This window comes from Nicotiana tabacum, chromosome 19, assembly GCF_000715075.1.
Source record: "Nicotiana tabacum cultivar K326 chromosome 19, ASM71507v2, whole genome shotgun sequence".
Classification (NCBI taxonomy): Eukaryota; Viridiplantae; Streptophyta; class Magnoliopsida; order Solanales; family Solanaceae; genus Nicotiana; species Nicotiana tabacum.
The window spans coordinates 24,643,944-24,657,381 of NC_134098.1; the positions used below are offsets into that span (position 1 = coordinate 24,643,944).

General features: G+C 38.1%; 1 protein-coding gene across 2 annotated transcripts in view; it reads right to left on the minus strand.

Annotated features, from left to right (window-relative positions):
* Positions 1-13,438, minus strand: part of LOC107795926 (DExH-box ATP-dependent RNA helicase DExH3-like) — a 53,489-nt gene that overhangs the window by 26,953 nt on the left and 13,098 nt on the right. For both annotated transcript variants that reach the window (XM_016618629.2, XM_016618630.2), the window contains 4 exons: positions 12,918-13,190; positions 11,577-11,771; positions 9,876-10,079; positions 3,436-3,505 (listed from right to left, as the gene is read on the minus strand). In XM_016618629.2, the coding sequence (XP_016474115.1) occupies positions 3,436-3,505; positions 9,876-10,079; positions 11,577-11,771; positions 12,918-13,190 (742 nt within the window). The remainder of the gene's footprint in view (positions 1-3,435; positions 3,506-9,875; positions 10,080-11,576; positions 11,772-12,917; positions 13,191-13,438) is intronic.

Consider the following 13,438-nt stretch of genomic DNA (forward strand, 5'->3'; position numbering starts at 1 on the left):
GGTGAATCACAAGGCCTTTACTACCTTAACTCACTTAATCCCTCCACAGCATGTCTAGTTACAGCTCCTCCAGACCTAATTCACAGACGTTTAGGACATCCAAGTTTATCACAGCTTCAGAAGATGGTGCCTAGTTTGTTTACATTAGATTCTGAGTCATGCCAGCTTGGGAAACATACCCAAGCCACCTTTTCGCGTAGTGTTGAGAGTCGTGCAGAGTGTATTTTCTCTTTAGTTCATTCTGATATATGGGGTCCTACTAGAGTTAGTTCAACCTTAGAATTTCGTTATTTTGTTAGTTTTATTGATGATTATTCAAGGTGTATTTGTCTTTTCTAAATAGAAGATCGTTCTGAGTTGTTTTCTATATTCCAGAGTTTTTGTGCTGAAATAAAAATCAATTTGGTGTTTCTATTCGCAATTTTCGCAATGATAATACCTTAGAATAGTTATCCTCTCAGTTTCAGCAGTTTATGACTTCTCAAGAAATTATTCATCAGACATCTTGTCCTTATACCCCTCAGCAAAAAAAGCGTTGCAGAGAGAAATAATACAACCTCAGTGAGACTGCTCGGACACTTCTCATTCAGTCCCATGTTCCGCTGCGTTTTTTGGGCGATGATGTTCTCACGGCTTGTTACTTGATTAATCGGATGCCTTCATCTCCCCTCCAGAATCAAGTCTCGCATTCAGTATTGTTTCCCCAGTCACCCTTACTCTCCTTTCCCCTCGTGTTTTTGGAAGCACATGTTTCGTTCATAACTTAACCCCTGTGAAAGATATATTAGCTCTTCGTGCTCTCAAGTGTGTCTTCCTTGGTTATTTTGGTGTTCAAAAGGGATATTGTTGCTACTCACCTGATCTTCGTAGGTACCTTATGTCAGTTGATGTCATATTCTTTGAGTCTAGACCTTACTTCACCTCTTCCTACCACCTTGATATATCTCAGGTCTTACCTATACCGACTCTTGAGGAGTTCACAATAGCTCCTCCCACACCCTCAGCTACAGAAGTCCAACCTATACCAACTGTTAAGGAATCTAGTGTTTTTCCTCCTAAATCCCCAGCCACAAGAACACCACTCTGGACTTATCATCGTCGTCTGCGCCCAGCATCAGGCTCAGCTGATTCATGTCCTACACCTGACCCTGCTCTTACTGCAGACTTGTCTCCTCCTAGTCCACCGATTGCACTTCGAAAAGATATATGGTCCACACTTAATCCTAATCCCAATTATGTCGGTTTAAGTTATCTTCGTCTGTCATCACCCTATTATGTGTTTGTATCATCCTTGTCCTCTGTTTCCATTCCTAAGTCTATAGGTAAAGCACTATCTCATCCAGGATGGCGACAGACTATGATTGACGAGATGTGTAGTATTTGGGAGCTTGTTCCTCTTCATTCGGGCAAATTTACTGTTGGTTGTCGTTGGATTTATGCCGTCAAAGTTGGTCCAGATAGCCAGGTTGATCGACTTAAGGCTTGTTTTGTTTCCAAAGGGTATACTTAGATATTTGGGCACGATTACAGTGATACTTTCTCTTCCGTGGCTAAAATAGCATCAGTCCGCCTTTTTCTATCCATGGCTGTTGTTCGCTATTGGCCTCTCCATCAGTTGGATATTAAGAATGTTTTTCTTCACGGTGACTTTGAGGATGAAGTTATATAGAGAAATCACCCGAGTCTAGTGGCCTTGTATGTCGGTAGCGTCGGTCACTCTATGGTCTAAAGTAGTCTCTTCGAGCTTGGTTTGCTAAGTTCAGCATAGTTATTCAGGAGTTTGGCATGACTCATAGTGAAGCTGATTATTTTGTGTTTTATCGGCATTTTTTCAAATCTCTGTATCTTTCTGATGGTTTATGTTGACAATATTGTTATTACCAACAATGATCAGGATGGTATTACTAAGCTGAAGCAACATCTCTTTTAGAACTTTCAGACTAAGGATATAGGCAGATTAAAGTATTTTCTAGTAATTGAGGTCGCCCAGTCTAGCTCAAGTAATGTGATCTCACAACAGAAGTATGGCTTAGACATTCTTGAGGAGACAGGCTGTAGACATGTTGACACTCCTATGGATCCGAATTCTAAACTTCTGCCAGGACAAAGGGAGCCGCTTAGCGATCCTGCAAGATATAGGCGGTTGGTTGGTAACTTAAATTGCCTCAAAGTTACTAGACCTGACATTTCCTTTCTTGTGAGTATTGTGAGTCAATTTATGGATTCTCCATGTGATAGTCAATGGGATGCAGTTGTCCGCATTCTTCGGTATATAAAATTAAAATCAGCTCCAGGCAAAGGATTCCATGAGCAGATCGTTGGATACTCAGATGCTGATTGGGCAGGATCACCTTCTGATAGACTTTCTACGTCTGGATATTGTGTTTTAGTATGAGGTAATTTGGTATCATGGAAGAGCAAGAAACAGAATGTGTTGCTCGAACTAGTGCAGAAGCAAAATATCGCGCAATGGCTATGGCAACATGTGAACTAGTTTGGATCAAACAGTTGCTCAAGGAGTTGAAATTTGGTGAGATCGGTCAAATGGAACTTGTGTGTGATAATCAAGCTGCCCTACATATTGCATCAAATCTGGTGTTCCATGAGAGAACTAAACACATTGAGATCGACTGTCATTTCGTCAGATACTCTCAGGAAGATATCGCTACAAAGTTTGTAAAGTCGAATAATCAGCTTGCAGATATTTTCACCAAGTCTCTCATTGGTTCTTGTATTAGTTACATATGTAACAAGCTCGGTACATATGATTTGTAGGCAGTGGCTTGAAGGAGAGTGTTAGAATATATAGTTATGTAAATAACCCTAGTCCTACATAAAATAGGAGTAGAATACGTATTGTGTATAGTTATAAATAGGGCTATTGTAAAACAGTTAATAGATATCAATAATATAAGTTGATCACCTTATGTTGCATTGCCCTGTGTCCTCTGCTTTGTGGAGGGCAATCCTGAATATTTTTGGTGTTCAATGGGTGATGCCAAGCACTGTAAAGGAAATGTTATATAGCTGGGGCGGTTTTCGTAGAAGAAGAAAGCAAAAGGCGTGTAAGTTCGCCCCGTTAGCTCTCATGTGGGTAGTATGGGGGGAGAGAAATAGGAGAGTTTTTGAGGAGATTGAGTCTCCTTTTTCACATCTTAAGAATAGTCTTTTATCTTTGATCGCTTTTTGGTGCACTCATTTAGCCCCTACTTGTATAGAAGATTGGGCGTATTTTGTAGAGAATCATGTTCTGATGTAAATTCTCTACGTCTTTGGTATACTTCGTGTATACGGGAGTTCTCTCCCTTTTGATTAATACAATTTACCTTATCAAAAAAAATTCTCCTGTGCTTTCTCACTATATATATATATATAAAAGAAATTAACATTTTCATGAAGCAGATCACTCTCTTCACGCCTCAAAAGAACACATACCTAGATGTGTAAGATACTCATTTTCATCTAATGCACCAATCATCTTCAAAAACTGAATAGCATTTTGCACCTGCAATACATGGAAATAGAAACTTCAATGATAGGTGGAAACTAAGATAGCAACCATCTAAAGTCAGATGGCATGTGTATAGCATCATGTGAACTTGTTAGCCTATTAAGGTCCAATCCCCACAAGACCAAGTTCAGTGAAAATCAAGTTCAAGTCCCACATTCAATGTTCAGAAACGATATATGATTCGCGTGTTAAAGTTAATCAACCTTCACGCCTGCTCATTAAAAAAATTATCAGTGAACCAAAAATACGAAAGCAAATTCAGCAACTCGTAGTTATATAACTTGTTGAATATTGGATGATAAAGAACTTCTAAAAGTCTAACAAAGTCTTCAAATTACAATTAATGAAACATGTTGCTATGTGTTTCAAGAAACTTATGATTTGAGTCCAAAGCTTCTTCCCTTTACTCCAGTCTGCTGTCAACTTAATGCCTTTATCAATCTCAAATCTCGTTAAGCTTAGCTGAATGAAAGCATAAAAGAACTACGCCTCAATCCCAAACAAGTTTGGAGTCGGCTAAGCCTAGCCGAATAAAAGTAGTTTTAAGCATCACGTGCTAAAAAGCACTTTCTAAGTGTTGGAACTATTTTCATAAATAAGCAGTAACGTGTCCGGATAGAAAAGTGTTGAAGCTTCCAAACAAGTAGTTTATTGAGCATATTTTCCTACTAAAATGAATGAAATGCTCTTCAATTGCTAAGACTAAAAGAAAAAGAAACGAGACTGTAGAGGCAGAGATGGAAAGCAGCAGCACATAATAAGGAAAAAGAAACGAGAGCGAAGTTAGGGTTTTTTGATGCAATGAAGGGTCTTTTATCGCTATATGAAAATTGTAAAGCATAAGTTCATAACAAAGTAATATACTCGGTCAAATCCAAAGAGCTTTTAAGCTAAAAAATCATAATTCGAAGTGTCCAAGCTTCTGAGTTATTTTGGCTTAAAAGCACTTTGATCACAAGCACTTTGGTGCTATCAAAGACCAAAATAAGTAAAAAAAATGCTTAAAATTATCCAAACACTCTCTAAAGTTATTTTAATCCAACAGAAGAGAAGAATAGCTACAACACAGTGCTAATAAGAAGTTTAATAGCTTGTTTGACCAAGTTTCTGGGAGGCCAAAAGCACTTTCCCCCCAAAAAAATACTTTTTTGAAATTTGAGGTGTTCGGCCAAGACAGAGAAGTGCTTCTGAACGAAAGCAGAATCAGTTTTTATGCTTATGGGAAGAAGCTACGAATTCTAGCTTCTTCCAAGAAGTAGAAGCACAAATTAAATTTTCAAGACAAAAATATCCTTACCACTAATTTATATTTTTAAAATTATCCCTCATTAATTTAACCTTTTCATTTTCATTTTTTATTTGAGCAGGACCAAGACACAGTACTTGGAATGCAAGTTCAGTGGAACGACTCAGGGTGTGGACGAAGAAGTGAGCCTTGATTCTCAAGCCATCCCTAGGAGAGAGAGTTTTAAATACCTTGGGTCAGTTATACAAGGGAATGGAGAGATCGACGAGGATGTTACACATTGAATTGGGGCCGGATGGATGAAATGAAGGCTCGCTTCAGGTGTTTTGTGTGATAAGAATGTGCCACCTAAACTTAAAGGTAAGTTTTATAGAGCGGTGGTCAGACCGACTCTGTTATATGGGGCTGAGTGTTGGTCATTCAAGAACTCTCATGTCCAAAAAGATGAAGGTGGCTGAAATGAGGACGTTGAGATGGATGTGTGGGCATACCGGGCTGGATAAAATTAGAAATGAAGTTATTCGGGATAAGGCGGGCGTGGCCTCTGTGGAAGGCAAGATGCGGGAGGCGAGACTTAGATGGTTCGAACATGTGAAGAGGAGAGACGCAGATGCACCAATGAGGAGGTGTGAGAGGTTGGCCGAAGAAGTATTGGGGAGAGATGATTAGGCATGATATGGCGTTGCTCTAGCTCACTGAGGACATGACCAGGAATAGGAAGGTGTGGAGGTTGAGAATAAAGGTAAAGGGTTAGAATAGGTCGCCTAGTGTTGTCCTTGTCTGTAACAGTAGCTTTAGTACATGAGTTAGCGTTATGTATGTATTTTCGTATGCCTTGATTTATGTGATTACTTGTTGTTGCTTTCGTTTCGGCCTTCTTATTACAAAACTCAGTTTTAGTTTTGTATCTTTGTATTTTTGCTTCAGTTTTAGAATTGGTGTGTTCTTTTATCTTTCCTAAGCCGAGGGTCTTTCGGAAACAGCCACTGCCCTCCGAAGTTAATCACACATGCTCTGAGCATATCCTCCAAGATCTGAACCGTCCGCTCCGACTGCCCGTCAGTCTGCGGATGAAAGGTTGTGCTGAGCTCTACCCGGGTCCCCAACTCACTCTGTACTACCCTCTAGAAATGTGAAGTAAACTGAGGGCCTCTATCTGATATGATGGAAACGGGCACACCATGCAACTGAATAATCTCCTGAATGTAAATCTGGGCCAATCTCTCTGAAGAATACGTGGTCACGACCGGAATGAAGTGTGTTGACTTAGTTAGCCTGTCAACAATGACCCAAACTGCACCAAACTTCTTCAAGGTCCGCGGCAACCCAACTACGAAGTCCATAGTGATGCGCTTCCATTTCCACTCAGGTATAACCATCTGCTGGAGTAGGCCACCTGGCCTCTGATGCTCATATTTAATATGCTGGAAATTTAGTCACCTCGCTACATACTCGACTATGTCCTTCTTCATCCGCCGCCACCAATAATGCTGCCTCAGGTCACGATACAACTTCGTATTACCTATACCTTTTCCTTCTCTCTTTATTTCCATCGTATTATTCTCCTTCTCCTACTCTTCTTTGGAATAGTCTCTCTTATATAAATAGATCATACTTCTCATGTTGTTTTTTCCTTCTTTGTTTCTTCTTTTTATCCTCTCCTATTCCTCTTTTTAAATTTAAACTCCTATTCTTCTTTGAAATAACTAAGCTAATCACCATATTTACTCATTTTTTTCACAAGGTATGATATTTTTGTTTCTTTTGCAGTGTACCGGGTATATTACTGTATTTGTATAAATATATTTATATTGAATAAAATCTTTAAAATATATTTTCAATTCATGTTTAATGTTTTATTTAAATAAAAATAAAAACTTAATTAAATTCGCTCATAATAAATATTTAAATTCATTTCTCTCTTCTAAATAATACTAATTGCAAACTGAACCTTGATACTGTTCGTTTCCATAATTTGATATTCAAAAGTACTTTATGTAAAGATTGGTCAAACAAGATTTGCTTATCAAATATCGTAAAAAGTACTTCTCAAAGAGATTGGTCAAACACAAATTGCTACTCTTCAAAAGTACTTTTTTGAAAAAACATTTTAGGAAAAGTACTTTTCAAAATAAGTAGTTTTTGGCAGTTTGGTCAAATGGGCTCTAAGAAGAAAAGCAAAAAGAATATCCATTTTCTATTTCAAGCCAAAAAGAATATCCATTTTCTATTTCAAGCCAAATAATATATATCTGGGAAGGAATTTCAGTACCATCCCGCTCTTTGCATTTCTATTTTAAATACAATGAAAATGCACCGATCATTCTTTGCTTTCATCCTTCTTTTCTTTTGGATCACTTGAAAATGCTTATGGCCGATCCCAAGGAGAAGGGTTGGGGTAGGCCGACAACCAGCGTAAAACTAGTCAAAATGATGATGAAATCAGAGCCATCATAGGTCATGTCATATAAAGTCTACTTGGTTATTCTAAAGCAATACTCATCCACATAGACAACAGACAATTCCAAAATTCAAGGTTACTCAAACTAGGAAGAATCTAAACCTCTGGCCGGTGCTTTTACACAAATAATACTTCAACCAGAAGCAAAGACAATTTTCCAAAAAACTATAAGATAAAAAAATTACATTTTCCCTAACAAACTAAAAATAGAAGATTGAGATACTGGACCAAAATTTTATAAATTGCCAGCTAAGTACTCCCTCCGTTTCAATTTAAAAGATGTACTTTGACTTGGCACAAAGAAAAAAAAAAGACTTTTGAAGCATGTGGTCCTAAAAGCTTAAGGGGGCAAAAGCTTTGTGGGGTCATATATTTGTGTGGCTATAAAAGCTTCTCATTAAGGGTACAACAACAACAACAACAACAACCCAGTAAAATCCCACTAATGGGGTCTGGGGAGGGTAGTGTGTACGCAGACCTTACCCCTACCCCGAAGGAGTAGAGAGACTGTTTCCGAAAGACCCTCGGCTCAAAAAAATAAAAAGACAAAATGACAAAATGACAAAAAGGAAACAATATTAGTATCACAACAACAATCATAGGATAAATAGGAACACCATGAAATCCAGAAGAAAGACGCAAAGCAAAGGGAGACAATATTAGTAAATATTAGTATCACCACAACAATCATAAGAAAAATAGGAACACCATGAAATCTAGAAGAAAGATGCAAAGCAAAAGCAATAGCTAGTAAATAGGACATGCACTGAAAACCTAAATAGTAAGCCACAACATTGCCAATAGCTATCTTAGACAAAAACCCTACACGGCTAGTCCCACAATGGTACGAAGTAAGACACGACTCAACTACCTCCTAACCTACAACCCTAATACTCGACCTCCACATCTTCCTATCAAGTGTCATGTCCTCGGAAATCTGGAGCCTCGCCATATCCTGCCTGATCACCTCTCCCAAATACTTTTTAGGTCGCCCTCTACCTCTTCTCGTGCCATCCACAACCAGTTGCTCACACCTCCGTACCGGAGCATCTGGGCTTCTCCTCTGAACATGTCCGAACCATCTAAGCCTCGCTTCCCGCATCTGGTCATCAATGGGAGCCACATGCACCTTCTCCCTGATATCATCATTCCTAATCTTATCTATCCTAGTGTGCCCGCACATCCATCGCAACATCCTCATTTCTGCCACTTTCATTTTTTGGATATGTGAGTTCTTGACGGGCCAACACTCGGCCCCATACATCATGGCCGGTCTAACCACCGCTTTATAAAACTTACCTTTGAGTATCGGTGGCACTCTCTTGTCACACAGGACTCCAGATGCTAACCTCCACTTCATCCATCCTACCCCAATACGGTGTGTGACATCCTCGTCGATCTCCCCTCCCCCTGGATAACCGAACCAAGGTACTTGAAGCTGTATCTTGAAGCTTCTCATTAAGGGTAAAGTGGGTAAAATAAAAAGTTCAAAGTTAAATTGTTTCTAAATATAGAAATGTGTCATTCTTTTTGGAACGGACTAATAAGGAAAGTATGTCATTTAAATTGAAACAGAGGGAGTACAAAATATTAGAAATGACTGAGCTATCAGCAACGTACCCCATAATAATTACATCCAAACTTAGAAGTTGTCAATGTAAGGATAAGTGTGAGTTTTAGAAAATTCCTAGTTTAGAAGCCCCTAATTTGTCCGAAAGACAAATTATTAAGTACTGAAATGAACCAGAATAAGATGAAGTGGAATGGATATTGAGGAATTAGATCCCAATATGCCAAACCCAATTGGATCGACGCATATAGGAGTGTTCGTCGGTCGGTTGGGTATAGTTTTTAGACATTTCGATTCGGTATTTTGGTATTCGATTTCTTAGAATGCTATATCAATACCATACCTAATTAAATTCGGTATGGTTCGGCTTTTCTCCTTCCGACTTTGGTTTATTCAATTCGGTAACTTTGATTTTTCTGACTTGGATAAAAAATTGTAACTTTCTTGTCTTTAAGAGGTAAAAGAATTCTTGGACAAAACACTAAATCAAAGAAAGTGCCTTTTGTAACTTTCCATTTTCTAGAGACTAAGTTAGAGGAAAGGATTGCGTGATCATGTATGAGAGTGAATGGAACGATTTCTTCCAGGTGCAGCGAGAGAGGTCCATCTGTCGGCATTACGAAGTAGAAAGGCTTGAACTTTGAAAACTGAAACTATTGATTCTTATTTCTAAACCTTAAAGGTGGGAAAGCTTGAAAGTTAAGAAGGTAACAAAATAAAGGTGGGAAAGGTTAAAATAAAAACAAGGATAAAGGATGTAAAATCTTAGGCCTTTACTATTGATATAATCTAAAATATGTGCATTGTGTAAGTTAGTATGTATTTTGGTACGGTATCGATTTTTCTTTTTCTTTTTCTCTTTTTTTTTTGCGTAAATACCGAATTTTGTAAAAACCTAAACCAAATACTGAAATACCGAATATAGCGAAGTTTTCGGTTTTGGTTCGATAATTCGGTATATACCAAATTATGCACACCTCAAGAGGCGTAGATATTATTGTTAGTTGTTACAAAGATGAAAGGTATTACTGATCCAGAAAAAAGCATAAGAAACATAGGAATTAGCATAAAGAAAGGAACCACTTACAGCCAATGGTTCTGGCGGCTGAAGAGCAGCTGATAGGAATTCAGCAATACTTCCAACCTGCAAACTCTTTATTTGCAAGCAAAGAGAATTCAAAGGAGTTCTCAGGAGTTCAGGTAGTTGATATTCAGCAAAAGCTTCATAAACACATCGTGGATATAAATGGTAACACTCGCCTGGTTGCACGCGGCCAGCCCTGCCCCTTCTCTGCAAAGCACGAGATATAACAATTCCATAAGCAAACACAAGAACACCCAACATATCATCAAAATTTGACTCTAGATAACACTGAGAAAATGAATTCTAGAGGTGCCAATCTAGAGGTCGGATCTTTCATGATCTAAATTTAAAGATTCGGGGGTACGGGTCGAGGTACGGGTGCGGGATTCGACTAAAAATAATTCAAATATCTAAAAATAGAGTTATAAAAAAATAAGTCTAAATTATGAGACATTAAGTGAAAAACTTACAAGGTATTCCGAGAAGAAGAAAAATATTGATCAAGAGGAGAAGGAGATAAAAGGAAAGGTCTGACATAGAAATTTCTATATACGGGGTATTCCATTTTCTTCAATTTCATCTTAGCATTTATTTTGATTTCAAAAATTATTGTATCTGTCCCGAATTTCTTCGTCATTTTGGTCAAAGTACCCAAAATCAGTTGACCAAATTCGGTACGGATCCCACACCCACACCAACACATATGTCGTATCGACACGGGTGTGGCACCGAAAGTGAAGAGTCCGAGCAACTTAGCTTCCAAGCGATGCACCACCTAGTATTGTAGCTCATAATGTGTATGAAAAGGCATACCTCACCTTTTCAACACCAACATTTGATGTAAACACAGAAAAACCGATCTCAGATGGTATGTGACTTTTTAATTTTAAGAAACAGTCTCCCTCACATGTGCAAAGGTTTACAAAACAAGCAGAAAAAAAAAAAGAGTGTACACGGTTCAGCACATCCTCGGACTCAGTTAACATGTTATGACACTTTAGGTATTTGCTAACATTTTAGGTTTTTGCTAATGCTCGCCTTTGGCTTAAGAGAGGAAGGAATTAGTCTTCATGGATGGAGAAATATGTCGTGCTGGATTTTCACCTGGTAAGTCAAAAGGAAGAGCGAAAGAAACCAGTTTGTTCACCAATTTCCTCCAAGAACTTATGTTACATTTCAAATACGGGGATAGTTATGTCATTTCTCCTCCTCTCCATTCATAACTGGAGAGGTGAAAAGAGGAGTTAAAGAACTCATTAAGTTTGCTTTCCATCGGATTAACTCCAACCAAATAGAAGTGCTAAGGACCTTTTTTTACTTTATAAGCAGAAATGCAAGGCACCATAATCCAGTTTATTCCAACTGTAGCAGAATAAGCAACAGTTCCATGTGATCAACTTGGTTCCTACACTTTTTACTGCAAGGGACCAAACTAAAAAATAAATTTTAACAGCATATCAAGCTACCAAGAAAGTCATAAAAAGCAATTCAAAAAAAAAATATTACTATCATGTTTTTTACGTACCATCTAAGAACAGAATTGATTCATGTTACTTATAAGGAAAAAAAACTATTCCTATAGTGCTCGACTTAAAGACGGATCTAGAATTTTGCTTGAAAAGAAGGTAAAAGGAAAAGAATTATCATATGGAAAGTTTAGGGTTAGGCTGAGTAAGAAAGAAGCTTTTTATTCAAGGAACTTACTTGTCGGGCAGAGGCTTGTGAAATCCATGAAGGTAATAAACATGGAGTATTATTTAGCGCGTCATAAGTTGTCTCCTTCGCTTTTCCACAGTCCACTACAAAGACTACATCATTTATAGTAATACTTGCCTCGGCCATGTTTGTTGCAAGTACTATTTTACGTACATTCTGAGGTGCCTTCTCAAATATGAGTTTCTGCAGATTAAAATTTAAGTTTGTCAAAACATTATGTCCAAGGACAAGGAAAGTACACTTCTAGTAAGAGTACATCTGAACTGATAGTAAAAGTGTAAAACATAGATATCCCATTGCAATTAGTAGAAGATTTTCCTTCTAAGACAAGGAAGATGAAAATGCAACTTTCTTTTTTAACCATCATCTGTGTATACACGCTGATTGGGACAGACACATTTCCTCAGCCTCCTAGAGGTGCAAGGCAGCAGGCCTATTCCAGAATAACGCCCTTATATTTCTTAAACAGAAATCCTCTCTCTGTGTACCTAAAGTGCATGAATGAAGGCGGCTCTTTTTTCTTTTGGGTGGGGGTTTCAGAGGTTATTGAAAACCTTGTTAGCTTTTTATGGAAAAAGAAATTTTAATTGTAGAGACCTACAAGAGGATCGATCAAGATACCTGCAATACATCAAGAAACTTTTACTTTCAATTAACAAATCTACTAAATTGAGTGAGCCAGACTTATCAAAAAATATTAAGTGGGCTAATCGCCATCGTGAACGATGAAGCAGTATGCTGTAGCGCACTACTTTTTCAATAGATCACCCAGTAATCCAGATTGTCAACAGAGCATCCATGAAGCCAGACTCACGACCAAGACAAAAGTTAATAATATATTGGCCCATTGTTAAACATCCATCTTTAACTCGGCACGATTATCACGAGTGTAGCAAAGAAAGACCACGCAAAACATCTTGATGTAAAGAAAGCACTTAGCGCTATGGTATGAAGAAAGTGAAGCGTAATTTTGCTCGAAAAAATTATCAAGACTGTTGAAATGTGTTATCATATAACATTATGGGGGAAATGTGGAGGCAATGAGTTTCTTTTTGAGTTTTTGGGAAAGAGGAAAGGGAAAATTGACAAACAAGTGAAAAAAAGTGAGTCATATGTAACTTTGTTGTAATTAGTACAACTTCTACTTCTCTTGTGTCAGCCTGAAAAGGTGACACCTCAATAGAACAGATCCTACTAACAATAGATACATGTGTCAACATTATGAAAATGAAGGAGATACGCGGCAGTACATTCAAAAGAAAAGGGGAAACAACTGCAAGCTGCAAAACACGAAGAGGCATCAAAGTAGGGAGAGATGAGCAGTCTTACCTGCTCAGAGGTTGCCATAGAACCATGACAAGTGAGCAACAACACTCTATTTGGGTCTCCCAAGAGAGGATGGGCTTTAAGCTGATCTCTTAAACAACTAATATCTTCCCAACCAGTCATAAATACTAATACAGCACCTGGACGTTCTTTTCGACATATATGGCACAAAACCGCCTCAATAAGATTGAATCCAATACAATCAGGAGCCCAGCATGCTAGTGAATCACGTGCCCTTGCACTATAACTCTCGAAGTTTGATTTGTTTAGAGCATCCTGTTATACAGTACATCATTCAAACAAGATTAGTACTGTAACTTCTCTTGCAATGAGGGAAGATCTGACAATGAAATTTCTTTCTATAGCATCTAACCAACAACAACAAACCCAGTATAATCCCACCAATATAGAAAAGTGAAAATAGTGGAGGAAGAATAGTGGAGTGGAGAGGAAGAAGAAGAAGAAGAAGAAGAAGAAGAAGAAGAAGAAGAAGAAGAAGAAGAAGAAGAAGAAAGAGGGGGAAG